This window comes from Ciconia boyciana, chromosome 20 (assembly GCF_034638445.1).
Source record: "Ciconia boyciana chromosome 20, ASM3463844v1, whole genome shotgun sequence".
Taxonomy (NCBI): Eukaryota; Metazoa; Chordata; class Aves; order Ciconiiformes; family Ciconiidae; genus Ciconia; species Ciconia boyciana.
Genome location: NC_132953.1, coordinates 4,751,174 through 4,779,085, shown reverse-complemented (window position 1 = coordinate 4,779,085; position 27,912 = coordinate 4,751,174). Strand labels below are relative to the sequence as shown.

General features: G+C 56.7%; 1 protein-coding gene across 1 annotated transcript in view; it reads left to right on the top strand.

Moving 5' to 3' along the window:
* Positions 1 to 20,517, top strand: part of TECTA (tectorin alpha) — a 28,955-nt gene extending 8,438 nt beyond the window's left edge. Inside the window, exons 4-23 of the mRNA XM_072884386.1 lie at positions 316 to 453; positions 1,355 to 1,520; positions 3,978 to 4,390; positions 4,651 to 5,221; positions 5,776 to 6,368; positions 6,862 to 7,435; positions 8,659 to 9,269; positions 9,706 to 10,267; positions 11,645 to 11,844; positions 13,340 to 13,723; positions 14,402 to 14,688; positions 14,780 to 15,060; positions 15,235 to 15,345; positions 15,679 to 15,881; positions 16,610 to 16,773; positions 16,929 to 17,177; positions 17,730 to 17,892; positions 18,194 to 18,281; positions 18,939 to 19,055; positions 19,512 to 20,517. Of these exons, the coding sequence (XP_072740487.1) occupies positions 316 to 453; positions 1,355 to 1,520; positions 3,978 to 4,390; positions 4,651 to 5,221; positions 5,776 to 6,368; positions 6,862 to 7,435; positions 8,659 to 9,269; positions 9,706 to 10,267; positions 11,645 to 11,844; positions 13,340 to 13,723; positions 14,402 to 14,688; positions 14,780 to 15,060; positions 15,235 to 15,345; positions 15,679 to 15,881; positions 16,610 to 16,773; positions 16,929 to 17,177; positions 17,730 to 17,892; positions 18,194 to 18,281; positions 18,939 to 19,055; positions 19,512 to 19,612 (5,976 nt within the window). The 3' untranslated portion in view covers positions 19,613 to 20,517. The remainder of the gene's footprint in view (positions 1 to 315; positions 454 to 1,354; positions 1,521 to 3,977; positions 4,391 to 4,650; positions 5,222 to 5,775; positions 6,369 to 6,861; positions 7,436 to 8,658; positions 9,270 to 9,705; positions 10,268 to 11,644; positions 11,845 to 13,339; positions 13,724 to 14,401; positions 14,689 to 14,779; positions 15,061 to 15,234; positions 15,346 to 15,678; positions 15,882 to 16,609; positions 16,774 to 16,928; positions 17,178 to 17,729; positions 17,893 to 18,193; positions 18,282 to 18,938; positions 19,056 to 19,511) is intronic.
* Positions 20,518 to 27,912: the final 7,395 nt, after the last annotated feature.

Below are 27,912 nucleotides of genomic sequence, written 5' to 3'. Positions count from 1 at the left end.
CATAACAACCCGAATCCTGCCGATTGCTTTTTCCCCGCGAGCTTATTCTCATGCTGCCATCTATTGGCATTAAATTGGATCGGAGACGGTCTTGTTGTCCTCCCAGGTGGAGGGTAGCGATGGGGATGGGAGCTGGTGGAGTCGCAGCAGCAAGGGGAGCGTATTTCGGGTCTCATCTGGCTTCTGCCGCTCTTCACCGTGAGGCTCCTGCATCTCACCCGGGGCCAGAGGTGAATGTGGCAGAAGCGGCAGGCAGAAACTGAGGTACTGAGAAAACCAGTATCACCTTGTGAATGTGCTTATGGTTTTCAACAGGTAAACACTTTCCAAGCTGTCCTGATCACAGACGGAGTGTCGTCTTTTGCCCTGTTTAACTACCATGAAATCAGCTGGACCACGGGGACAGCCAGCGGAGGGGACCCCCTGACTGGTCTCGGCGGGGTGATGGCCCAGGTGAGGCTCTCGCTCCCATATCCCTATCCCTGCCGAGCTCTCAGATGGTTGCCCATAGCTTGCTCATGCCACTCTGTCCCTCAATGTCCCCAGCACCGGCCTTGCAAGCCCACTGCCAGGCACAGTGGGACAAGCCCCCCAACCTTTGGTGTCAGCAGCGGTGCCACAGCCAGTCCATCTGCCTGAGGGGGGAGAGGTTCCCTGCCTAGGTGTGTCCTAAAGGCTGCAGGCGTTAAAGCTGCCTTATCTGCCGGGCTCTGGAGCTCCCCTCTGCCCTATCACGCCTTGGCATCCAGTCTATTTGGGAGACAGACAAGTTTGGGCCTGTGTATATATTTAGGGCTTGTGTTTAACAAGCGACCCAGATATGTGGCATTTGGGTTTGCCCCTAAGTCTCCCCCCACCTTGAGGACCCAAGTGGAGAAACATAAACTAGGTGATGTTACTCTGTGCTAAGACTGTGGGTGGTTTCTGTCCCGCTCTAGCACCAAGCCCTTTCTCTTAGATGGTCCCAGCGCACCTCTGTAGGTCAGGAGGGCTCAGATTCAGCTGCCAGGACTGGTGTGAAAGAATCTGCGAAGCAGTGGAAGGGGAGCCTCCCTCCATCGCTTCCTCACTTTATAGCAGCCACTCAATACATATACCCATAATCTGTATGCACATACATACATATGTATATATACGTACATAATGTGTAAATATACATCCATACTGCTTGTAGTACCTGTTGAGCTTTTCACTCACATCCAAACTACCTGAAAACTGAAATCCCTGAAAAGAGACTTTAAAACTAAAGAAGATATGCTCAGGAGTTATTGCGGGGGGCAGAGAAGTGCGGAAATGCCGCATCACTTTCCTGCAGCAAAGACGTGTGATGAAATTTGCTCTCTCTCGGTTTTAGGCTGGCTTCAATGGTGGAAATATCACCAACTTCTTTAGCATCCCAGGCTCCAGAACCCCAGACATAGTCAATATTGAAGAAACAACCAATGTTAATGTCCCCGGGCGCTGGGCTTTCAAAATAGATGGCAGAGAAATAGATCCGGCCAATGGCTGCAGCCTGAGAGGTAAGGGGGAAAAGCATTGCTTTTTTTCAAGTTTTGGGGCAGAGTGTAGCAAAAGCTAATGCTGTGGGGACGCTGGCGGAGAGGTGCCTGACTGCTCCAGGCTGCTGCGCGATTTGTGTTTTTGCCAAGGCATTCCCTGCAGCTGCAGGGACAGAAGCACGCAAGCAGGGTTCGAGCTCCGTGCGCATTTCTGAGTTGCTGCACGCAGCGCAAAGTCATCACCCAACTTCCAGTGATAACTGTCAGTCTGCTCACTGCAAAAGCCTAACACCTTGAAGAGTGGACAGAGGTTTGTCATTGTTTGGCATGTCTTGTTCAGCGGGAGAGCATCCTCCGCAGCGTATGTGAAGAAGCTGTTGTCAGCCATTGTTTTCCCTTTGTCCCGGCTGGCGTTGCCTCTCCCAAGGGGATGTCAGCATGCTCACAGATAGCTGGACCCAGCTCGCAAGGAGTATTTGCAGCAAATTCTCAGTGCAGACGATGCCTGACTTGGCAGCTCAGAGAAAACTGAGAGGGGCCCATAATCATGCGGGAGTCTTCTCTGCCTTTGGTGTTGCTTTCAACCACCAGTGAGCAAAACCGTCATCCGTGCTAGGTTTTTTCCTTCCTGGGATTTTAGTAGTATGGTATTGCTGTAAGCCTCCATTTCTGTGGCCCAGAAGCAGAACCCTAACCTGAAGTCAAGGGCGGATAGGGCTCAAGCGTTTCGCAGAAATTGAATGCCACCAAGCCATCGTCTTGATTCTTTTCTGCGACGCTGATGGTGGCAACGGGAAAGACCTGCAGATGGTAATTTTCTCTTGCCCACAGAGTGGGAAAGCTGATGGTGTGGTTCCGTTTCCCTTGTTTCTGCAGGAGGAATAGCAGGCTTTCTGGGCAGGACAAATGCCATGCCCCTGCACCAGTTACAGTGTCTGTGCATGTGTCACCGACAGCGTGGTGATAGAAAGGGATTAATAAAGGCACAGAGCGACTGCACAGGGACTCTGCTGCAGAGAGATTATTGCATTACCACTTGACAAATAAAACTGTCAGGAGCGTCCGCTGTGCTCTGGGAGTCTTTCTAGAGAGAACTGTCATTTGCTGATGGACACTGGAGATGTCACCACTCTGAGACATGTGGCTTCTTTATGTCCTGGTTTAGGACCGTACCACAGAAGGCTCGTGAGATCCCGAGGCTCTTGCAGCCCCAGCGGAGGTTTCGGGTCCAACCACTCCAGCCACTTCCAGCTGCCAACCCCAGGAAGAAAGGCTGGACTTTGCAAAGGGGCTGAAAGCCAGTCTCGGCTTTGCAGGTGATGAGGGCAGCTTGGGTAGATCCTGCCACTGGATTTGTGTTTCACGGTGGACAGCTGGTTGCCCTCCACAAGAGGAGATGCAGCGTGAGGTGTCAGAGGTGAGGGGGCCCGCCGTGCCTAATGGCGCTCATTTGCCCAAATCCCCCACACCAGGACAGTTGGCACAGGAGCCCTCGCAAGTGGGTCTTGCTAAGAGGAGATGTTGTTTGTTGCAGGGAAGTGGAAAATAGCTTTTTTTGTAGGAGGCAGGGAAGAGAACAAAAAGTTTAGGAGAGGTAAATTCAGGCAGTGCGCACGGCGGAAGCCACGCTCGTGAGAAGTGTGAAAGACGGCCATATGGAGGAGAGGGAAACTCTCACGGGTATTTGCCACCCTTGTTCTCCCGTCTTCTCTCTGCCTCTCACGTCTCTCACCAGACAAACCTGCCTCCCTTTACAGTACCGCCGTGTAACAAGTCTGCTCAGTCTATTGCTGTGTGATCACTCATCGTTTCCTGTTGTCACTGGTGTATGGTGTGGAAGTTACTTATCAACAGCTCTTTGGTTTCATAACTACTATGAGCACTTTCTGAATGGGAGTGAATTGCCTCTGGGCCGCTGGTGGCAGAGTCACTCTTCGACCGGCAAAGTTTTTTCAACGGAGGAATTACGGAGATGGCGACAAAGCTGAAGGACAGTGCAAGTACAGCAACAGCGCTGGACATGGCCTCCAAAAGGCACGAGCTTTACCAGTGGACTTTGCCTTTGAGAAAATAGCACAAGTGGCTCTTGTGTCCCACGATACTGAAGCAGAAAGAGGGTGGTGGGCGTCCCAAACGGAAGGAATAGCTTTCAAGTTAGCCAGCCTGCATGGTGTGGCATCGATCCCAGATCTGTGACAGCACTCACCCCATCCCATGGACTTGTGGCACGGGTAGGACTTGAAGGGGACACACCATACATTGAAAATGAAGCTTGCGATTGCAGCGCTTTGCTGAGGGGCTCTTGCCAGGAGCCTGCGCAAAGAAAGCAGCCGAAAAGCCTGGTAGCAGGACGCTTTGGCAGCAGTCTCGATTGTAGGGCCAGCAAACCCCTCTGAGGACTGACGTGGTGCAGTTAGAGCACGTGCCTCTGTTTAGAGAAGTGATGTAGCATGGGTTTTTGCCTTTCTGTCTTTCTAGGACAGTTTCTCCATCAAGGGGAGATATTCTGGGACAACGCCAACTGCACCACCAAGTGCCGCTGCCTGGACTTCAACAACGAGATCTTCTGCCAGGAGATGGCTTGCGGCCCCTTTGAAGTGTGCGAACCAAAGACCAAGTTCTTCCAGTGCGTGCCAGTGGAGAGCAGCACCTGCGTGGTGTTTGGAGATCCACATTACCACACCTTCGATGGCTTCCTCTTTCACTTCCAGGGTTCCTGCTCCTACCTCCTCGCCAGGCAGTGTTGGCCAGGCTCCCAGCTGCCCTACTTCAATGTGGAGGCCAAGAATGAGAACCGAGGCAGCTCCTCCGTCTCCTGGCTGAGGGATATTTTTGTGGAGGTCTACTCGCACAAGATTGTCCTCCCCAAAGGCAGCTTTGGGAAAGCGAAGGTAAGAGCCCCGCTGAAAGGGGAGAACTTTGCCAGGCAGTGAGACCGTGACAGCACTTCTGAGCCCCACGCATCCCTTGGGGAACAGGCGTGGGTGACAGGCGTGGTGGCAAATGCCTGTGGCTTACCAACAGCTATCCTTCTGTGCATGTCCCTAACCGTAAGACCCCGTAACGGGGCTGAACGGCTCCTGTCTGTGTCCCAGTGTGAGGGCTCTGCTATTTGATGCACTGGCTCAGTCTTCTGGTGTTGTTCCTGCAGGTGGATGACTTGGTGGTGTCCCTGCCCATCTCTCTGGAACTGGGCGCAATAAAAGTCTACCAAAGTGGCTTGTCCACAGCCCTGGAGACTGACTTTGGCCTGCTGGTGACCTATGATGGACAACACTATGCCTCCATCTCTGTTCCGGGCACGTACATCAACGCCACATGCGGTCTATGTGGGAATTACAATAAAGACCCCGAGGATGATACCCTCCGCTCAGACGGGAGGTTGGCCACATCCGTGCCGGACCTGGGTGAGAGCTGGCGAGTGCCGCACCCCGAGCGGAAATGCTCGCCCGGCTGCTTGGACAACTGCAGCCTCTGCGATGCCGCCACCGAGTCCCTCTATTTCACCTCTGAATACTGCGGCTTCATCAACAAGAGTGGCGGGCCGCTGTGGGAGTGCAGCGCCGTCGTGGACCCCACCGCCTTCGTCCACAGCTGCGTCTACGACCTCTGCAGTGCACGGGATAACGGCAGCAGCCTGTGCCAAGCCATCCAGGCATATGCCGCGGTGTGCCAGGCCCTGGGCATCTCGGTGAGAGAGTGGCGCACCCAGACAGGATGCGGTAAGTGTTTGTGTGCTCCTGCAGGTACCCTTCCCCTCTGGAAGAGGGGAGCAATTTCAGGGGTCTGCCTGTGTGCCCAGCAGTGCGTGAGATGAATGGGGAGAAATCCAGGGCAGGGAGTTGGGCGAGAGCCAACTGGTCCCTCCTCTCTGCAGCATCAGACTCTTGTGCCAGCAAAAGGGCGGCATGAGTCAGGCACGAGGCAAGAGCTCCGCATTGCTCTGCAGACGGCTGTCTGCCGTGAGAGATGGAGGCTGGACCGGAACGGGGACTGGCCGATGGCACACTTCTTGGTCCACCCTCCTCGCTTGTGGCATTAAATAGCTGAGGGTGGCTTGATGGCTCTGGGGCTGTTCTGGAGAAGCTATTGCTTGCACAAGCGGAATGGCTGGGCATGCACGGGAGGGAAATGGAGGGGCCAATTCTACCGCCAAGCAGGGCTCCCCGGTCACTGTGTGTTGTCTCTGTTGTGGGTCAATGGGAAAGAGGTCATTGGCCCTGAACCATGCCGTAATATGGTCCTCCTGTTGTTTGTCTCCCCTCTGCACCCACAGCGACAGCTGTGCGGTGCCCGGAGCTCAGCCACTACTCGGTGTGCGCCAGCAGCTGCCCCGCCACATGTTCGGACCTCACGGCCCCGCTGGCCTGTTCCTCCCCATGTGCTGAGGGCTGCGAGTGCAACAGGGGCCACGTCCTCAGCACGGACCGCTGTGTCCCTATCCAGAAGTGTGGCTGCGATGTGGATGGCCGGTATTATGCCATTGGGGAGTCTTTCTGGGCGGTGGCGGACTGCACGGTGGAGTGTGAGTGCGAGGACGGCGGGGAGGCCAGGTGCTTTAACACCACCTGCCCCGAAGGAGAGGTCTGCACCATTGAGAATGGCTACCGGGGCTGCTACCCCAAGCGGGAGAGCCTGTGTTTGGTGGGACAGAACCAGGTGCTGCAGACGTTTGACGGCGTTGCCTTCCCCTATCCTCTGGAGCACTCCTACACGCTGCTCAAAACCTGCCCGGCGAGACCGGACTTCATCGAGGTGGACATCAGCCAAAGGAAGCCCGGATCCACTCCCAGTGGGCCTCGCGTTGTGCGGATCCAGGCGGTCGGCCAAGAGGTGAAGATCGGAGGTGCCAGCCTGTCTGAGATCAAGGTAAAGGTGCTGCTGTCAGGGTGGTCCACCCTGGGGTGGGAGGCAGTGGCTCACGCTGTGATCTGGTGCCCCTTTGGACAAGGGCTCGCAGGTCCGCGGCCCCGGACCATTCCCCCAGGTCAGGGCCTCAAGCACTATGGTGGCACTTGGAGGAAGCCCGTGTGGGTCACCACTGTGTGGAGGCCCTTTAGGTCCCTGTGAAGTTGTTGTTGCAGTGGTTATTTGCTTGCTGAGCCAGCTCTGGAGACTTTCCCAATGTTGCAGTTGTCTCCTGCAACTTGTTTTTTCCCTGGAAAAACATTCTCTGTTTGTGGGACAAAATGCAAGGGAAGAGCCATATCCCCCCACCTGAAGGAGGCTCTGGGACTTGGAGGGTGGGGTTCAGGTCAGGAAGCATTTAGCATACCCAGTGTGACGTAGCCAGCAGACAGGAACAGCCATGCAAAGTCTCATTGCCCTCCTTGAAGCGTCTCGATCCGCTTGTTACTTGTAGGTGAACGGTTACGACGTGGAGCTGCCCTATTTCCACCCTTCTGGCCGCCTGGAAATCTACCGTAGCGACAACAGCACCGTGATGGAGTCAGAGGGGCTCATGGCTATCAGCTACTATGATTCGGGCCTCCTGGAGATCCGCCTCTCCACCGCCTACTTCAACTGCACTGGAGGCCTGTGTGGCTTCTTCAATGGCAACGCCAGCGATGAGTTCTGCCTGCCCAAGGGCAAGTGCACGGACAACCTGGAGCTCTTCCTGGAGAGCTGGACCACGTTTGACGAGATCTGCAATGGGGAATGTGGAGACCTCCTCAAGGCTTGCAACAACGACTCGGAGCGGCTCAAGTCCTACAGGAGCCGCTCCAACTGTGGTATTATCAATGACCCCACCAACAGCTCCTTCCTGGAGTGCCACGGTGTGGTCAACGTCTCAGCCTACTACAGGACGTGCCTCTTCCGCCTGTGCCAGAGCGGGGGCAACCGGTCGGAGCTGTGCGACTCGGTGGCACGCTACGCCAGTGCCTGCAAGAACGCCGAGGTGGACGTCGGCCAGTGGAGGAGCCACAGTTTTTGCCGTGAGTCTGCCAAAGCTTTTAAGTGCCTGGGGTGGGGAGAAGGGGATGTAGACACCGCCAGCCTCAGGCAGAGTCTTTTTTGTCAGGAGCTTGTGGGTGTACAGAGGTAGAGCAGCTTTTCTTACGGGATGCCAAAAAGTATGGGCTCTCTTTCCCCCTGTCCTTTCTCATCTCTGGTGGGTACCCCTTACTCACAGGGTGCTCTGCTGTGGCTGAGCTGGAAGACACTCAATAGCAGAAGGGCTGTTTGGGTGGGAGGTCCTGACCCAACGGCACTTATGGCAGCATTAGATGTCCAAAGTCATATGATGGGGTAGGGGTGGAGGTGTCTAAACGTTGGCAATCTGGGGCAATTTTCCCACTCTCTTCCCTACCAGTCATACAAAGATCGGCTTTGCTGTCGAAAGAGCTATGCCCGGTAGAGCTTTCTGCCATGAGGGAGGCTGGCGCGTACAAAGCGTTCTCCCACGTAGCGTATGGAAGGGAAGGGGGAATTGTGGTAGGAATGCAATGTCTCCTGAGCCTGAAGGCAAGGCAGCACCGCCCCGTGTACCAATGGCAGTTTCTAAGCGGTGCTCGTGCTGGCAGAGACAGATTTCCCAGTGAGGCGATTTCAGGGTGGCATTTCAGGAGGTATCAGGAGTTTTATGATGTGGTGTAGGAGCACTCCAGAGCCACAGATGGTGTCTGACAGTGCTGTACGCCACCACCAGAGGATAATTTGAATAACGCTTGTTTTTAGCTGTCGCTATAAACTTGCTGTTGGTGGGAAAACATTCATAATTCAGAAGCGAATGTGAAAAATCCCCAGCATGGAAGTACGTGGTGGGGAAGCGGCCCCTGTCTCCACCATGGAGGTTTGAGGGAGGCATCCGTTTGGGAAGGGGAGAGTGGCGCATCCTCTCCATTCCGGGCAGAGGCCCGAGGCCAAGCCCTGGCCTTGTATCCTCTGAAATAACGGGAGGAGATGTCACTCGGCATGTGGTGGGACGGGGCTGTGATGTGAGGAGGGCGATGGCTGAGAGGAGAAGGGGTTGCAAAGGGGATGGGAGGAGCCGGTGGTCAGCAAGGTGCTGGGACTATTCCCCCTCTTGCTTCCCCCCCCCCCCCCCCAAATTGGTCGCTGCTCACCCCGTTCCCACCTTTTGCCTGTTCCCCCACTCCGCGCTGCCCCAAGGCTGCCAGAGCTGGGAACTCACCCTCCACCTTTGTCGGCCCTGCAGCTCTCACCTGCCCCGAGAATAGCCATTTCGACGAGTGCATGAGCTGCGTGGAGACCTGCGAGACCCTGGCCACGGGCCCCGTCTGCGCAGATGCCTGCGCGGAGGGCTGCCAGTGCGACGAGGGCTTCGCCCTCCGCGGCACCCGCTGTGTTCCCCGTGGTGAGTGTGGCTGCAACTTCGAGGGGCGCCAGCTGGCCACCAACCAGACCTTTTGGATGGACGTTGCCTGCCACTTCCTCTGCTACTGCAACGGCTCTGACAACAGCGTGTACTGTGAGAACACCTCCTGCAAGGACGACGAGTATTGCCTGGAGGAGAACGGCCTCTACTACTGCCACGTCCGCACTGACGCCTCCTGCATCATCTCCGGCTATGGACACTACCTGACTTTCGATGGCTACTCTTTCGACTTCCAGAGCAGCTGCGCATTGGTCCTGTGCACCACGATTGCTCGGCCAAGGGCGGAGCGCTCGGACACTTTCCCGACATTCACTGTCACAGCCAAGAATGAGGATCGGGACACCTCTCTGGCCCTGTGGGTGAAACAAGTTGAAGTGGAGGTCTTCAATTACAACATCATCATCCACCGTGCCTACAAATATACCGTGCTGGTGAGTGTGCAGGGTCAAGAGGGCCGGCGTTATTTCTCCCTGCCGTGGCTCCCAAACCATGGAGCAATTCCCTAGGCATGAGGCCTTATGGCTCACAAGGTTTTCCAGGAGTTGGGAAGGGCATACAGAATCACAGAATCGTATAGGTTGGAAAAGACCTTTAAGATCATCGAGTCCAACTGTAAACCTCACACTACCAAGACCACCACTATACCATGTCCCTAACCATGTCCCATACGCTTGGGCTTGTCCCTAGGGTGCTGCCAGGCACAGCTTTTGGAGGTGACTTCCGTTTTGGCTGCCTTGTTTTGGATGTAGAGGCAAGGCCAGTGGGGGACCTTGCTCTGGGCGTGCCAAGCCGCCCTCCTTCATGTCCTCCCACAGAAGCTCCGATCAGCATCCCCACTCACAGTGCCTCTTGTTTCCTTCCCTGCAGATCAACGACGAGCGTCTCTACCTGCCCCTGAAGCTGGGCCAGGGCAAAGTGAACATCTTTGCCTTTGGCTTTCACATTGTGGTTGAGACCGACTTTGGGCTGAAGGTGGTGTACGACTGGAAGACCTTCCTCTCCGTCACCATCCCGCGCAGCTTCCAGAACCTGACCTACGGCCTCTGCGGCCGCTACAACGGCAACCCCGAGGACGACCTGGTGGCCGCGGGTGGCGCGCCGGCCACCAGCATCGCTGACTTCGTCCAGAGCTGGGCGAAGCAGGATGTGTTCTGCCGCATGGGCTGTGGTGACCGCTGCCCCGCCTGTGGGAAGGTGGAAGGCTTCTGGAAACCCCAGCAGCTCTGCAGCCTCATCCCGAGCCAAAGCGGCGTTTTCGCCAAGTGCCACAGCAAGATCAGCCCCAGCTTCTTCTACAAGAACTGCCTCTTTGACACCTGCGTCGATGGAGGAGCCATGCAAACGGCCTGCAGCTGGCTGCAGAACTATGCCAGCACGTGCCAAACGCAGGGCATTGCCATTACTGGCTGGAGGAACTTCACCTCGTGCTGTAAGTGCCACCCTGCCTCCAGGCCCTCATTCCCTAGAGGTACTTCCTGGGGCCATCCACTGTAGCCATAGCACTTGCCAGAGCTCACCCCATAGAGAGGTAGCAGAGCAACACGTGGAGCGCCAGCGGGTGCCCGCTACTCCTGGGCCATTGATCTGGACACATCCCAGGTCCCCACGGTGAGTGCCTGGGCAAGGCCCTGGGGATCCCCTCCTCCCCGCAGGATAAGGGCGTAGTCGACAGAGCAGTGAGCTAAAGCAGCGTAGTAGGTGTGCACGTAGTCACCACCGAGGGCACCAGACTGACCTGTGTGCGGACCAGGGAGGGGGAGGCCGATGGCCTGGCAGACAGTCCCTGCCGTGCTTGCCAGGTGGGGCGGGGGTGTGGGATCAGGTCTTGGGGGGGGCGGTATGTTCTCTTGGAGCTGTTACAAACTGCATGTGGTGCAGGAGCAGGGAGGGAAAGAGGGAAGCCTCAAGTTCAGAAGGTATCAGCCGTCCCTCCGTTGTTAAGCAGCAATTGTATTAGCTTCAAAGCCAGGAGTACGTGTTTGCTCTAATGAAGCCGCATGCTCTTGTCAATAAGATTATGATGCGATGTTCAATTAGACTCCCGAGGACGGGGGCCGTGAGCCTCTGGCAGCCAATCTATCTGGCAAATCAGATGGGAAGTAATTGTCTTTGCTAACAAGACTGAAAATTAAATTTATGTCGTTCTTCCTTCTAACAAACAAGCAAACTCATGGCTCAGAAGGCACCGCTCTCATGGGGCAGGGGCAGTGAGGCCACTGACCGGCACCCTGCACGCCAGGTCCTAAATGGTCCCCGGCGGGGCGTGGGGAGAGGCAGCCTGCCCAGGCACGAGCAGCAGTCCTCGCAGGCTTCACACTCTGATGGACCAGCAAAGACATGTCCCCTGAACTGCGTCCTCACACAGAGAGCGCAGAGGCTCCGTGTGCTGCCTGAAAGGCCCAGGGGCCAGCATGGGCATCCCTCCCGGAGGGAGATGTTAATCTGGTGTCAGTGAGTAGGCTTGTTTGCAGAAGAGCAGGGAGCACAGGAAAAGGGCTCTCGGGAAACTGCCGTGCAGGACCTCAGACAGTGGTGAGTAACAGAGAAGTGTTGCTCAGCTTGGACTAGGCAGCTGGCAAGCGATGTAGGACAGAGGGACGAAGGCTGCCTTTTCCCTTCAGTTGCATGCCTGGGAGCTCCAGGTCCCTCTCTGGGCAACGTGGTCCATGTTAGCCACCTTGGCAGGGGAGTTAGCTGCCCGGGGACACCAGCAGTGGGCATTACGGCCCCATGTGTGGCTGGCCACCAGGTTGGTTTTGTCTGGGGAGATAATCTGTATCCGTTTTGTCCTCTGGTAACGTCGCAGCCGTCAGCTGTCCCCCCAACAGCCACTACGAGAGCTGCGTGTCCCTGTGCCAGCCCCGATGCGCTGCCATCCGGCTGAAGAGTGACTGCAGCCACTACTGCGTGGAGGGATGCCAGTGTGACCCTGGGTACGTCCTCAATGGCAAGAGCTGCATCCTTCCCCACAACTGCGGCTGCTACTCCGATGGCAAATACTATGAGGTACGCTGCTCACGTCCTTCTCTTGGGGTTTCTTCCCACCCTTTTTCTGATATTCCCGGGCAGCATCTCATGCCCTGAGCGGGGAAGGTGGTCGAGCCAGGCTGCTACTGGCTGTCATGCTGGGTCCGTTTGCCAGGGTCATAGCCTCAGTCAGAGAGAGTGCTCCACAGGGCCTGGACAGACAGGTCCTCTCCTTCGTCAGCATCGTGTGTCCATGGCCCTGCCTGGGGATTGCTCTGAAGTCTGGTGTGTTTGCACCAAGCAAGAGCGAGCGCGGAACAAGGGGCAGAGCAGGCAGACGTGCATCGAGCGGGGGCAGAGAGAGGTGAGGAGGGCTCCATAGCAAAGCCCCAGCAATGGTCTGTGGGGTGTTTGCTGGGGCCAAGCAGTCCTGCGGTCTCCAAAGTCCACCTCTGAGGTGCAGAGCATATTACCATCGCTTCTGCTGGAGGAGTCCCTGTGCTGGGGCCGGGGTCCAGCTCTGATCTGGCTACTGGCATGCACTCGGGTCAGGGGCACCTTGCCTGCACCAGTCTCATTTCCAGCCCAAGTCTTGCACGGCCGCTCTTTTGGAGCTTCATCCGAGGAAGGCCAGCATAGAGCAAGGAAGCCTCAATCTGAGGGCCCCATGGGAATTATAGCTCCTAGAGGAGTGGAAAGGTGGAGTCGGTAAGACTCCACAAGGTGAGAGGCTGGTACCACGCTGGTGATGGAAACCATGGCTGTCAGTGAGGGTAGGGATGACACAGCGGTGGCACGGGGCTCTTGTGGCTCTAGGGGGCACCGGGGTTAGAGAGGAGAGGAGGGAGTCTTTCTCTCTGGCAAAATCATCACGTGGTTGTTGGGTGAGGGTGACTCGGGTGTCAGGCAGGGATGGGAGGGAACTGGTGGAGGGTGGGGAAGAAAGGGTGGTGACTGGGAAGACTGGCTTTGATGAGTGCCAGAGTCCACTACTGTATGACCACGTTGTTCTAGGTATTCCACAAGAGACGGGCTTACTGTTTCACATGAAATTTACTTATTTGTAGCTACTGGATGTTACTTGGGAGTTTGATTCAGCAGGGTGTTGTGCTGATGGCATTGCTCATATTATAATGGGTTGTATTTTGTGTCAGTGAAACTGTTCTGCATAAGGTGTCTTTGCCAAGCCCCACACCCATAACAAGCCAGTATCATGGTACTGTTGTATGGGGACCTTAGCAGACGTGTTGGTGGCCGGCAGGGCACAAGAAAGGGGTCAAGGAGGTATTTAGCGCACTGTCTTTTTTGTGCGTGTACGAGAGGTGAGGGAGGGTGCGGTGGCAGTGGAAACGTGCAGTTTCCTCATGCCCGCGGGTAGCAGAGACATTGCAAGGTAGGTGCAAGCTGACAGTGTGTTCTTTGGGCCTTTTCCTCTGTCCTCGTTGCCCGCTCTCACTTGCCATGCAGCGCAAGGGCGTAAACCTTGGCCCAAGGGACTGCAGAGGGTAGAGCCAGTGACAGGTCCCTCTTTTAGCCCAAGCAGCTCTTCTGGAACGGGGACTGCACCCGCCGGTGCCGCTGCTTCCGGCGCAACCTCATCCAGTGCGACCCACGGCACTGCAAGTCGGACGAGGAGTGTGCCCTGCGCAATGGCGTCCGTGGCTGCTTCAGCACCAGGAGCTCCTTCTGCCTGGCTGCAGGTGGCGGTGTCTTCCGCACCTTTGACGGGGCCTTCCTCCGCTTCCCCGCCAACTGCGCCTTCGTCCTCTCTACCATCTGCCAGAAGCTGCCCGACTTCTCCTTCCAGCTCATCATCAACTTTGACAAATGGTCCTCACCCAACCTCACCATCATCTCCCCCGTGTACTTCTACATCAATGAGGAGCAGATCCTTATCAGCGACAGGAATACCGTCAAGGTAAGGTCCTGTCGGGGGCATCCACCCCCTCTGGAGAGGGGCCGCAGGCCGGGAGGTGGGGGACCAGCTCCCAAGTGGAGGAGGATGGTGCACAGGGCCGCACGACAGTCTCCACAAGGGCCCCAGAAGGCTCTGTCAGTGGCTTTGCGTCCTGGTCGAGGCAGCTCTATGGGTGAGGGATGCAGTCGTCATCTGTTGGGCTTTGTGGAGAGATACCAGTGGGGACAAAAGAGCCGACAGGAGGCAGGCTGTCCGCAGCCTGGGATTTTGTAGTTGTGTACCTGTCCACCTCTCAGTAGTGCGGGCGAAGCTGTCCTTTTGAGCAGAGGGGCACGGAGAGGCACGGAGGGCTGGCTATCGCTACAGTGTCACTTGGTGTCTGAAGGGCACCATCTGTGGCCTTTCCTGGTGAGTGGTGAGTCCCAAGCTAGAGCCTCTGCATGTGAGTAGGGCTCCCTTTGCAGCGCAGCCTCGTGTGGGCATTTAAGGGAGGTGGTGTGCTCAGAGTGATCCGTTGGGCCAGAAGGAGGAGGAGGATATGCTGGCCCCTGCCAAAGACAAGGCGGTGTGTTTTCATGGCTGGGATATCAGGAAGCCATTGCAGAACCATTTGCACACTCGCGTCCATATGCTGAAGGGACGGGAGGGATGGCAGCCTTGTGTCCTTTCCTGCGCCAGGTGAATGGCAGCCACGTGAACATCCCCTTCGTCACGGGGCTTTCCACGAAGATCTTCAGCCAGGAAGGCTTCCTCGTCATTGACTCCAGCCCCGACATCCAGATCCGCTACAATGGCTTCAATGTCATCAGAATCACCATCGGGGAGCGGCTGCAGAACAAGGTGTGCGGCCTCTGTGGCAACTTCAACGGCGACCGGACGGATGACCATGCGACACTGCGGGGGAAGCCGGCAGTCAGCAGCGTGGTGCTAGCACAGAGCTGGAAGACAAATGGCATGCAGAAGAGGTGAGCAGTCGGACGGCCCTTCCCCGCTGGGTGGGAGCAGGAGTGGGGCCAGCTGCGATGGGAGCCTCTGTGACATGTCTGGTGCCCACAGCTGCAACGAGCTGCAGTACTCGCAGTATGCTGCCTCCTGCGACAACGTCCAGATCCAGGAGCTGCAGAGTGACAGCTACTGCCTGAAGCTGACGGACATGAAAGGCTTCTTCCAGCCCTGCTATGGCCTCTTGGACCCCCTGCCCTTTTATGAGTCCTGCTTTCTGGATGGCTGCTACAACCACAAGAAGGTCCAGCTGTGTGGCTCGTTGGCTGCCTACGGTGAGGCCTGTCGCACCTTTGGCATCCTGGGCACCGAGTGGATCGAGAAGGAGAATTGCTGTAAGAGAGCCAGGGGCTGTCTGGGTCAAGAGGAGCCGCGTCCCACCGGGACCGCAACTGGCGGGAGAGGGGGAGAGGGGCCGGCAAGGAGGGGGTGGCCCATGGCGGTTGGAGGTGCCCGCCCTGTGGTCTGAGGATAAAGACTGTCTTTGCGCTCCGTCTTGTGCTGTTTAGCAGGAGTGGTGGAAGACCCCTGCATGGGCGCCGACTGCCCCAACCGCAGCTGTGAGCTGGACAACGGTGGGGAGCTGTGTGGCTGCATCGAGCCCCCGCCCTATGGGAACAGTGAGTCCTCCAGTCCTGGCCGCAGGGTCGGTGCCAAGCAGCGTGGGTGCAGGTTAGGGCTTTGGGAAGGGAGGTGCCAAGGGCCAGGACCTCTGGCAAGATGGGGTTTTGTGACCATGCGTAGTTCAGGTCGGGAGCAGGTTTTCTGAAGCGCACGTTATGGGCATCTCTGGCTCAGGAGCACGTTGAACAGCAGCGACATTGGATGGGCAAGGTGTGCTGCAGGAGATGATCCCAGCCCATTTCTGGCAGTGGGGAGGAGGGCCGGGTGGGCCGGCGGCCTGGGCCTGCAGTGCTATTTGTGGTAATCTGACGCTGTCTCGTCTTCTCTAGCCACCCATGACATCATTGATGCGGAGGTGACCTGCAAAGCTGCCCAAATGGAGGTGTCCATCTCGAAGTGCAAGCTGTTCCAGCTGGGCTTCGAGCGTGAGGGGGTGCGGGTCAATGACCGCCACTGCCCTGGCATCGAAGGGGAGGACTTCATCTCCTTCCAGATCAACAACACCAAGGGCAACTGTGGCAATGTGGTGCAGGTGAGCTGGAGCACCCGGTATGCGAGGCTGGGAGTGAAGGCTGGGCTGTTCATCTTGTCATTCTTGCGAACTTGAGGGCAGAGGAGGCGGGGAGAGCATGCCTTTGGGAGACCACCTGATAGAGCAAAAGGGACTTGAGAGTCGGCTGGTGCCTGGGATGCAGGTGTAGCTCTGACTATCGATCGGAACGGGTTGCATTTGGGCAGTAGGGCGTGGGCAGGCTTTGTAGCACACAGGGTCTTTTGGCATGGGGTTGCCGTCACCCCACTGACTGGCCTCCTGGTCCAGAGGATGCAGGAGGCAGCAGAGGAGTAGTTGGGAGGCTGAGGACAGTGATCTGTGTATTCTGAGCCGTTATGTATGCAAGGAATTTGTTGGCATGGGGGCTTTGAGGTAGTGCAGCTTTGTGCCAGCCAGGCAGTCTTCCTCTGTGGTGGCAGCAGCCCGGCTCGACACCAGGGTTGGGGCAGGGGCGCGTGTCAATGTGAGCGACGCTTGGGAGGTGCTTTCATGGGATGGGGGTCAGGGAAAACAGAGGCAGGTCTTGTAAAGTAAAGATGCTGCCCAGCAGTTCCTAGCCCTGCCATACTGCACCCTTTCTGGCCAGAGGCAGTGGAGGGGCGGCGGGGCCCTTGGCATTGCATGGCTCATGTAGGGGCCGAGGCATTCGTTAGGAGCAAGGGAGCAGAGATGGCCCGTCTCGAGTGACCCCTGCATTCCTTCTGCAGTCGAACAGCACGCATATAGTGTACAAGAACACGGTGTGGATTGAAAGTGCAAACAACACGGGCAACATCATCACCCGGGACCGGACCATCAACGTGGAGTTTTCCTGCGCCTACGAGCTGGACATCAAGATCTCCCTGGATTCGGTTGTGCGGCCGATGCTCAGGTAGGAGCCAGGGCGAGATGCGCAGCCTCTCCCATTGCACAGGCACGGGAGCATGCAGGTGGAGGGTGAGGCAGGGAGGGTCCAAAGCAAGGTGCCAAGCTGGGGGTTTGCAGCCTTTCCTCCATCTGAGGTGGTATTTTTTTTGTCATCGTTAGCGTGATTAACCTGACGGTGCCGACGCAGGAAGGAAGCTTCACGACCAAGATGGCCCTGTACAAGAACTCATCCTACAAGCACCCCTACCGGCAGGGTGAGGTGGTGCTCACCACCCGGGATGTGCTCTACGTGGGGGTCTTTGTCGTCGGGGCCGATTCCAACCACTTGATCCTCATGCTGAACAAGTGCTATGCGACCCCCTCGCGGGACAGCAACGACAAGCTGCGCTACTTCATCATCGAGGGAGGGTGAGCGACTGCGGGCCAGGTGGCCCAGCACACCCTGTTGTTTTTCATCGTGTCTGTTGGGGAGGGTGCTCAAAGGGGCGTCGTCATCGATTGGAGCGGGGGGGGACCTTTCGGTTAGTGAGATGGCTGACCAAGATCTGGAAAGGATGGGGAACAAGGCAGCTCACGTTGTTAGTGCAGGAGTTAGTTTGCTTAACGTGGAGGTAGCCGGGGGCCCTGCGTGCAATGGAGTCCCAGCAGTGGAGAGAAGCGGCCTTCCTTGCGTTGCTGATGCTGCGGACATTGAGGTGTCTGTAGGAGACACGGGGACATGGATCATGGCGGAGGCGTCTTGGGGAGCGGGAGTACAAGGAAGTCGGACATGCCAGAGAGAGGGCACGCTATAGAGGCAGGGCATGACACCCTCATCCAGAGGAGGTGGTCATGGTGGAATCTAAGCATGCCACCGCAGGACCCGGGGCGAGGGGCCTTATGGGGACGGGGCGAGCAGTGTCCGTCAAGGGAGGGTCCCGGTCACGGGAGGGTTGGGGCGAGTGTCGGTGCTTTGCGCAGGTGCCAAAACATGAAGGACAACACCATTGGCATAGAGGAGAATGGGGTATCATTGACGTGTCGCTTCCACGTCACCGTCTTCAAGTTCATCGGGGATTATGACGAAGTTCACCTCCACTGTGCTGTCTCACTCTGTGATTCGGAGAAATACTCCTGCAAAATAGTAAGTGGGGCAAGTGCTGAGGGACAGGTCGCTTGCTTTGCAGGGCTCCAGCGAAGCATGGCGAGCCCAGTTGACCCGGTGTCAGAGAGGGAGGTGGCCAGAGATGTAGCCCCAAGGGCAAGGGTCTCGCGTGCCCCTCGAGGTGCTGGGAGGAGAGACCTGCCATGGGCAGGTCGCCTCAGGACCTGTGCTCTCTGAGCCTAGTCACAGGGTCCCTTTGGGAGCCGGGCCGGCCAGAGGGGTGCGGCAGGGCCCCAGGCAGGGGCCGAGAGTGACAGAGGCAGCGTTTATCCTCGCCTAGAACTGCCCTCAGCACACGAGGATGGCCAGCGTGTTTGCCGAGGAGCCCAAGGAGCAGATCATCTCAGTGGGGCCCATTAGGAGGAAGCGTAAGTGTGTGTGACCCCAAGGAAGGCAGCAGGGCTTTGCTGCCATCCAGGCTGAGCCCGGTGGCATGCCATGGGGCAGTGCCTGGGCACGGCACGATCCTGGGGCGAGGGAGTGTGCATGCGTGCGTCCTGCAGGGAGAGGCTGTTCCTTTGAGCAGGAATTGGGACAAGTGCAAGAGAGCGCTCAGGGCGTTTTTGCTGCTGGGAGGTGAGGGAGGAGAGCATGCGGGTGCTGGCTGGATGGGCACAGGTGCGGGCCACGTCAGGGGTCCGCCTCGCTCAGGGACGTGTGTTCCTAGGGGTCCATGGGGGGGGGGGGTCACACAGGAGATGGCATGACGGTGGGGGGGGGGGGGGGGGAGCCCGGGGTAATGTGGGGCGCTCCGTTTCTGGCCCCGTGCTGTGGGTGCTCCTCTTTGTCTTCCTGAAAGGCCCCTGGAGGGTTGTGAGCACCAGACTAGGTGCTGCTTTGGGGTCATGGGGGATGACAGGAGCCTAGCCACATGTGTGACGTGAGGACGTGCCCAGCAGTTGATGGGCATGCTCTCATGGGCCCTGTTGTTGTAGCAGGGAGTGTGTGAGTAGGGGTCTTAGGCAGCTAAGGATCGGGGGCTTGGGAGCATTGCTCAGGTGTCTCCCTTTGCTCTTTGTGCCCAGGATCAGACTGGTGTGAGGACAACGGAGGCTGTGAGCAGATCTGCACGAGCCGGGCAGATGGACCCCTGTGCAGCTGTGTGACGGGAACGCTGCAAGGGGACGGCAAGAGCTGCAGGGGCAAGTACCAGGGGCAGCACAGGAGGAGTCAGGGCAAGCATAGAGGGGGCTTCTGTGCCCAAGCCGAGGGGCCATAGGAGTGAGCGGCACGGGAAGGGTGCCTGGAACGTGTGGCGTGTCACAGATAGGAGGGAGGCAGAGGGCAGGGAGATGGGTGCGTGCCGTTCCTGGGGAACAGAGGTGGTGCAGCGCCTGAGGGCTGTGAGGACAATGATGGCAGACTTTGAAGAGCTGGCAGGCAGTCAGCTGCAAGGGTGGTGATAGTGTGGTGTGGGGCAGCAGCAGGGTAGTGTAGAGGCCACGGGTAGAGTTTGGAGGCCAACTAAAGGGCTGGGGGGGGGGGGGGCAGCAACAAGATGTTTGTAGGGCACCCAGGGTGTCACAGGGGGAAGGGAGGCACCCATTGCATGAGTGCCGGGGCCGCAGCTCACGTGGGTCTTGTTGTTGTGTTGGCAGCCTCCAGCTCTTCAGGGGAGCACCGCACCCAAGCAACCCTTCTGGTGGCAGCCCAGCTGTGGCTGTGGCTGCACACAGCTCCGCAGGACCTGACCTCGTAGGCGCAGCTCCGCCACCCAGCCAAGTACTGTTCTCGTGTCAGCCTGAGTCTTTGTAGGGTAGGAGACAGCACCCCCCACAGTGGCCATGCTGCCACCGACCCATCCTGCTGCATGGAGGCAAGAGAGGGACTTGACCTGGAGAGAGATCGGACATGGACCTGGACATGAAGGTGGTGCGTGACAGGCACAACAGCAAGACAGAGCTGGATGTTTGCTGGCATCAATGCAAGACTTGGGGGTTTTTTGCAGCTTTTTCCCAGGCTTTCCCTTGTAGCATGCACTGTAGGTGTCCCGCACCCCTGTCGGTAGAGTGGGGTGGGCTGGAGCGTGTGCCATCCCCCTCGCACGGACAGCTGCGGGTCTCCACGGTCCTCGGGAGCTGCCATCGGTGTCTTGTGAGCACATGCACTCAGCCAGAGGTAGGTGTTGCGGCACGGGTCGCAGCGGTGCATCATTGTATGTCATGACACCTTGGGAGCACGTCACCCCCCGGCTCTCCGGAGCAGAGGTGTCATCGAGGCGTGTGGCTGAGGGCTGAGCTCGTCCCCAAGGGTCTGGGAAGACTGTTAGTGTGCTGTGGTAGTGAGCAGCCAGTCCCAATGTCTGGAAAGAGGTGCTTTCTGGTGGGCAGGAGCAAGAGCCAGAGAAATGAAGGGTGGAATTCCCTCCCTTGTTTGTGTGGCATGCTGCGGCAGTTTTTTGAGGACGAGAGCGGGGTCTGTGGGCACGGGGTGGTGTCAGGGCACCCAGCAGGAGAGTCGAGGGGCCCTGGGGTGCCAGTGGGTGTGGGGGGCCTGTCTGTGTTGGTGTCTTGTCTTGTGTTTGTACTCTGTGAAATGGCTGCGTGGGAATAAAAAGTGTTGTAATCCTTCGTAAGTGGTGTGGTCCTGTGTGATGGCAGCAAGGATGGGGCGAGGCAGGTGGGGCCGGGAGGATGCTGGGGGCGGGGAGCAGGGGTTTCAGGGCATGCACGGTTGGCAGGTTTGTGGCAGTCTTGTTCCAGTGTTGTTTGGTGAGGGATATAGTTGTCTTGGTGTTCCTGGAGTAGGTGTGCTCTCTGGGATGACAGGCCATTTGCAGCTGGGTGGAAGCCCAGGAGGGAGGGGTCTCTCAGGGGCAGCGGGAGCAGTCATGGGGGCAGCCTGATACAGCAGAGGGGGTCCGGTGCAGGAGCCTGCCTGGAGAGGGCCCTTTCTGCCGGGGCTGGCATGGGGATGGGGGGGATGCTCAAGAGGAGCACTGGATGAACCGGAAGCGCTGGTCAGCTCCCAGAGCTATGAAATCATTGCTGTTAGTGAGACTTGGTGGAACGAGTCCCATGATTGGAGCGCCGGGCTGCAGGGCTACAGGCTGTGCAGGCAAGGTGGAGGTGTTGCACTATACTACGTAAGGGAGAGGTTTGATTATACAGCCCTTACAGTTAGTGACAATGTGGTTGAGAGCCTCCAGGTGAGGATTAGGGGGATGGAAAACAAAGGAGATGTTGTAGTGGGCTTCTACTACCCAATCACCCAGCCAGGATGTAAGCACTGATGAGTTATTCTATAGGCAATTAGGAGAAATGTCTGGATCGGTATCCCTTGTCCTTATGGGAGATTTCAACTTCCCAGATATCAACTGGGAATATCATACTGCTGTGATGAGCAGGTCTTGGAAATTCTTGAAGTTTGTAGGAGATAACCTCTTGTCACAGGTACTCAGCGAGCCAATTAGGAAAGATGTCCTCCTAGACTTGCTATTTGTGAATAGAGAAGTTGGAGGTAGCTATCTAAGTAACTGACTGTTGGTGATGGAGGGGGCTAAGTCTGTTGTTGATGCTCTTGGTGACTGGGTGCCTTGGCAAGGGGGTCTGGTGAGGAGTGCCTGGCTTTATTGGTGGTGCCTGTGGCAGTGGGACACGAGGATGCCTGCTGTGACTGTCTTTAACAGCTCCTGCCCTGTATTTGCACCCCTGAACCTCCTGTGTTGGCTGCTCCTCAGGAGCTGCTCTTCTGAGCTCTGCCCTACCTTCTGCAAGCACCTCTTATCTTGCGTCTTCCCACGGACTCTGGGCGTTGCTACAGGCCCACAAGATAAGTGAGGTCCTGATGCTTATGAGGGGCCTGCCACGCCTAGAACGCAAAGGTTCTAGGAACAACATGGTACTCTGTGGGCAATCAGGAAAGGCAACGAGCCGTTCCATACCCTGACAGACACTATGCCTTATGTCCCTGCCACTTTCTTGAAAAAATGCTAAAACTCCATATACGGATGTATACAAGATGCTCACCTTAACACCTGCTAGATCATGTCTCCATCAGTCCTATTAAGAGATGATGTCCAGAACCTCCACAGTGTACAGCAAAACTTGTGAGAAAAACAAGGTTCAATCTTCAATAAAGTCAAGAATTCCAGGAAAACACAATGCACTTAGAATAAGAAAAAACCCCAAAGCATACTACTAAACCATCTTGCCACCCCTGAACACCCAATACAAAATTACTCGCCTGAAGAAAAAAAAAAAAAAAGCAGTCTATAAGGGTACTTTCTGCTATATATGCTGCTGAACTTTGACTGGTCCTGAAGCCCTTAATCTCAAACAGACACCTCCACTTCTCTCAGTGTCAAAACACATCTACCCAAATAGCTCAGACAGCTCAAAACCTGCAATCAGCTGAAGGAACAACAGAGCACAGATGCCCGAGAAGCCCAAGAGCAGACCGAGCTCCCTCGTGAGAGGCTGTGGCCCATATACTCCAGGCCCTGCCTACCACCCTGCTCACAATCCCCTAGGAACAGGGAGGGGCAAACCACCAAAAGGCATAAAGGTGGCCAGAGGAGTGGCGGGGAGTTTTCTCATCTGCCCCAAGTTTACAGCATGCAAAGCACTGAACAGAGAAAGCGACCCTTACTGGAGACGACAATCTCTGCTCTTTTACTACAACTACATCAGCCATGTGACCAGGTAGGGAATTAAACTTAATTTTTCTGGGACGTAGATAGAAAAAGATAGGTGTCATACTAAGCTACATAGGAAAGTAGCTCATTAAATGCAATAACAAGATTATTATCAAAAATTATGTGCTTTAGTTCCCTATAAAAAAACCAAAATGCTATGGGGTTACACTTCATTTCTAGCAAGACCACACATGCTTCCTAACTTCTACAAGAGCTACCTTCTGGATAGGACTGAATGACAAAGCAGAATTAGATCCTGTAAGAATCCCTTCTCAAAAATATCTCTGGCTGCAAAGTAAATTATTTACTGTAAATCACTAACGATTCAGAGTCACCTCAACGGTCTCTCTTACTGACTCCCTTAACAGAACGAGGTAAGCCCTGAAGGACAGAAAACTCAAAAAACCCCATGGAAATACAATGTATAAGAAGCTGTATGAAGCAGCCTAAGTAACACCTAAGTAGCTAGAACAAAAATAAATTGCAAAACACAACAAAAAATTACCACAGGAGATGTGTCGATAAAAATAGATGAAGGCTATCGCCTTCTCTGAAAAACTCAAGAGGAGATCTGAGCTGAGGATAGACATCTTTGGGGTGACAGATACCAAACAGAAACATACTATAAGACAGAAAACAGACAGACTGCTGTGGAGCACAAAGGTGGCTTTGGCAAAGGTTCTGACAGAACAAGAGGCATCGTCACAGGGATGAGAGCAGTCCCGAAGGGGCTGGAGAGACTGCTGGTTTGGGCTGGGCTAGAGTTAATTTTCTTCCCAGTAGCTGGTATGGGGCTGTGGTTTGCATTTGTGCTGAACACAGTGTTGATCACACAGAGATGTTTTTGTTCCTGCTGAGCAGTGCTGACACACAGTCAAGGCCTTTTCTGCTCCTCGCTGCACCCCACCAGCGAGTGGGCTGGGGGGCACAAGAAGCTGGGAGGGGACACGGCTGGGACAGCTGACCCCAGCTGACCAAAGGGCTATTCCACACCATATGACATCATGTTCAGCATATAAAGCTGGGGGAAGAAGAAAGAATGGGGGGACGTTCGGAGTGATGGCGTTTGTCTTCCCAAGTCACCGTTACGCATGACGGAGCCCTGCTTTCCTGGAGATGGCTGAACACCTGCCTGCCCATGGGAAGGGGTGAAGGAATTCCTTGCTTTGCTTTGCTTGCGTGGGGCTCTTGCTTTACCTAATAAACCGTCTTTATCTCAATGCATGAGTTTTCTCACTTTTACTCTTCCGATTCACTCCCCCATCGCACTGGGGGGAGTGAGCGAGTGGTTGTGTGGGGCTTAGTTGCCGCTGGGGTTAAACCATGACAGAGAATAAAGAAGTCTCAGGGAAGCAGTGAGCTTGAAAGGGAATTGAACAATGTACAGATGTCCTCAGGGGACTAAACGGAGGCACACCAAATGGATGAGAGGACAGACAGACTGACCGGGTAACAGATGCGGACTCAGGAAGGGTTCTGAGGGGAAAAGAGGGGTGCAAAGTGCCCTGCCAATCTAAAACAGAGCTCTGGGGCATAGGGTATGTCTCATGAGAGCTCAGTAAAGGGAACAGAGGAGTCCTGAGGGGGCCTGAGAGACCAAATAAGCCTCAGAGATAACAATGAGGAACTCTGAAGGAGATTTCAACCAAGCACAGATGTCATCAGGAGGCTGGGGGCTGAATTAAGGCATCCTAAATAGCAAAGAGTAAGGTAAGAGTGCTCTGAAGTGCACCAAAAACAAATAAAAAAATCAAAAGGGAGCCAAAGTGCTACGCACGCCTTGTAGAGTACGAGAAAGGACTCAGATGACATTGCTAGAGAGAGTAGAGGAATTAGGAGGGGGCAGGGTAAGAAAAGAAGGCTTGGAGACACAGTGAGGGCCTTGGAGCCTCAGGAGGGCATCTAGGCAAACTACAGATGACTGAGTGAGAGAGGAACTGAACGGAGACACCCACGATGGCAGAGAGAAAGGAGCGCTGCATAGCAAAGAAAGACAGGAGACTCTGACGGAACAAGAAAGATGGAAAGGGAGATAAGGTGCTACAAGGTGCTGTGGAGAACAAGGAAGGTCTCAGGAGGCATCGTGACTGTGAGGAGAAGGGTGTTGAGGGGGGCTGATGGTCAAAAGAAGGCTTGGGACAACAAGGAGGAACTCGGGTGATCATCTGAGCAGAGTACAGATGGTCTCGGGTGGTCAGGGACTGAACACAGGAATCATAGATAGCGTAGAGGAACAAATGAGTGCTCTACAGCTCAAATTGCTACAAGATGGATGTGGAGCACAAGGAAGGTCTCAGGAGGCATTGTGACTGAGAAACAGAAAAAGGACTGGGGACATGATGATTCAATCCAGAGGGGATCTAAACTAGGCAAACATGTCATCAGAAGGCCAGGGAATGAATAGAGGCATGGTTAGAGGGAAGAGAGGCCAGAACGACTGGGCTGGGTCACAGACATGAGCTCAGGAAGTCTTCTGAGGGAACAAGAGGGGTGCAAGGTCCGCTACAAAGCTAAAAGTGTGCTAAAGGCAACCTTGAAGGCATCGATAGGCATCGTGACACCATTAGAGGGGCCCTGAATGGGCCACAGAGACCAAAGAAGGCTCAGGGACACAAGGAGGAAGTCTGGAGGGGATCTGAACAGAGTAGAGATGGCCTCAGGAGGCCAGGGACCAAACAGAGGCACCCTAGATGGCAGACAGGATGATAAGAGCGCTCCAGTCACAAACAAACCAGAGGACAGGGTTTGGAGGTAACGAGAGGATCAAAGTCCCCTACAGAGCTAAAACAGGGCTGTGGGACACAAAGAAGGTCTCGGGAGGCACGGTGACTGGGAGCAGAGGGGTCACGAGAGAGATTGAAAGTGAGGTAAAGTGCTACCAATGACTTGGGAACCGTAACTTTCAATGCCTGGCCTGCCTCTGAAAAATGCAGAGAGGCACACAGATGTTACATACTGCTTTCCAAAAGAGAGAGCCCACCATGCAAACCAGACTAACAAACCCCTTTGACTGACTGACTTACCTACACAGGCAACACAGAGACCCCAAAAGCGCAAGACCTAAATGATCGACCTCACCCCCCCCATCACGGCCCACGATGCTGTCCGCTCGCCTTTGCTGTTGCACCTCGCTCGACGAGGTCTTGCTCTGATTGGGGCGGGACTGGCAGCGCCAACAAGTCCGTCCGTCCGTCCGTCCGCCCGCGGGTGAAGCCGGCGGGGCCCGTGGCGGTGCTGATGCGGACAGCGGGAGCGGCCGGGAGCTGTCCAGGTGCTGGAGCCGGCCCGGGGCTCTCGCCACGCCGCGGGTCAGCCGCAGCCCCGGCAGCATCTGCAGGCCAAGTCCTTTGTCCCCTGGAGCGAGGAGGCCCGAGCTCTCCCCGGCCTCCTACCCGCCTGGCCAGGGGAGCAGGGCTCCCCAAGGTGCCCTGGAGCTCTCCTGGTGGAAGGGAAGGAGCTGGGAGGCCTCCCCAGCCTCCTACCCCCCCCGGCCTGGGGAGCGGGGCTGCCCTGGAGCTTGCTCTTACCTTGGGATGGCTTCTGATTGTGGGCTGGGGGGGCCCAGGCTGCGAAGTGCCATGCAAAGTGCCCAGAGTGCCATCCCTGGTCTCTCAGAGCCCGGCGGGTTGGGGGCCTGGGCCCCACCCCTCCACTTCCTCCCCGTGCCGGTTGGCCAGCGATGGCCCACTCAGAGCCATCCCCAGCTCCCGAGCAGGGTGCCCATACCAATACATCTAGGCAAATAGGACTGCCGTCCTGCCTCACCAGACAGGGGGACAACACACCCATCAAGGCAGAGACCCCACACTCCGCACCACCACCCCGTGGAGCCGACAGTGGTGCTCCCGGGAAAGCCCTCTGCATGGCAGAGCCCCGAGATGCCCCGTGCCCTGCTATGTGCCAACCTCCTGCCGTGCTTCCTCCCCATCTGCCCTTTGCGGTGCCGATGCACACCAGGGCCATCACCGGCCCTGCTTCCATCCACGCAGGCGCAGACCGTGCCGAGAGCTTGCTTTCCAAACACAGCTTCCCTAGGCACATCCCTCGACCTCACAAGGCACCAAGAGACTGCCAAGCAAACCCCTATTTCCTGGCAAATGCTCCCAGCAAGCGGCCCACCAGCCTCTCGCCCACGCCACATGCTAGCGGACAAGCCCTGGATGCTGCCGAGCCCCCCACGCCTCAACAGTCCACACCAGCAGCGGACCCCTCGTGACAGACGCACTTCTCCTGTTGGCACTACCTGAACTCTGGTCCAGGCAGACGCTCAGCAAGTAGGCCCGACCAAAGTTACTCCTATGGCGTGAGGCTGTCCGTGAGAACCTAGGCCAAAACCAGCAAAACGGTTTGGCTGGAGACTGGGCTGATAAGTGCCCAAAACTGCATAAACACAGCAGAAAATCTGACTACAAATCCTTTTACACTATGAATATCTGCAGCCATCAGGGTCCATCGCCATCGTCCTCTCTCTCCGCAGCGGCGATCTCCCCTCAAGTAGGGACGCCCCTCGAGGTTACCCCTCGAGGCTGAGATCTCCCTTACCTGACAGCAGATATCGATGGGTTGCTAGGTGACATCTTTTTGCACGCATGTAACATCTAAGATACCTACAGTAAGCTTACGCAATAATCTCTGTATCCTGTACTAACTTGAAGTGTAGCAATAGTAGAGTATTGACAGCCAACCCATCTGTACTGATTAAATATCTGACATACCTCAACGTACTGATTACAACTCAACAAACTAGATCGTACCTGTCCGAGGGAGCTCTGACTCTTCTCCTGTGTCCCGCCACTGTGCCAGGACACATCCTCGCCAACGACGGCCCCTCTGGGTCACGCCGGCACACCGCACCCTCCGTGTCCAACACCTTGAGCAGCTCTCACGACAAAACCCTCACCACAAAACCCTGCCTGGCCCGCGCCTGGCCCTGCTCTGCACGATGAGACACACGGCAAAGCAATGCGGTCGGGCTGGCCGTACCTCAGTCCTCCGTTCACCATCCCACGCCTCGGTCCTCCCCCGCCGAGGGCCGGAGTATCTTCTTCACGCTCTCACCCAGCACGTTGCCTGCTCCCCGCGCTGCCACCCTCGCGTCCCGCCCCGCACGCCCCGGCGGCAGGCTCCGCAGCACCGCGCCCTCCGCCGCCCCGCAGCTCTCGCCGGTGCCCGCGCAGCCCCGCGCAGCAGGGAGGGGCCCCGGACCCCCCCTGATCCCCCCCCCACCCCCCCCCGCCCCCCCAGCGCGGCCCGGGGTCCCGGGACACCCCCTCAGGCACCGGCCGGCCCCGCCCCGCCCCGCCGACGCGCGCGGAGGACGCGGGGCCGTCCCCGCCGGGGCTGTCCCCTCGCCCCGCCCCCGC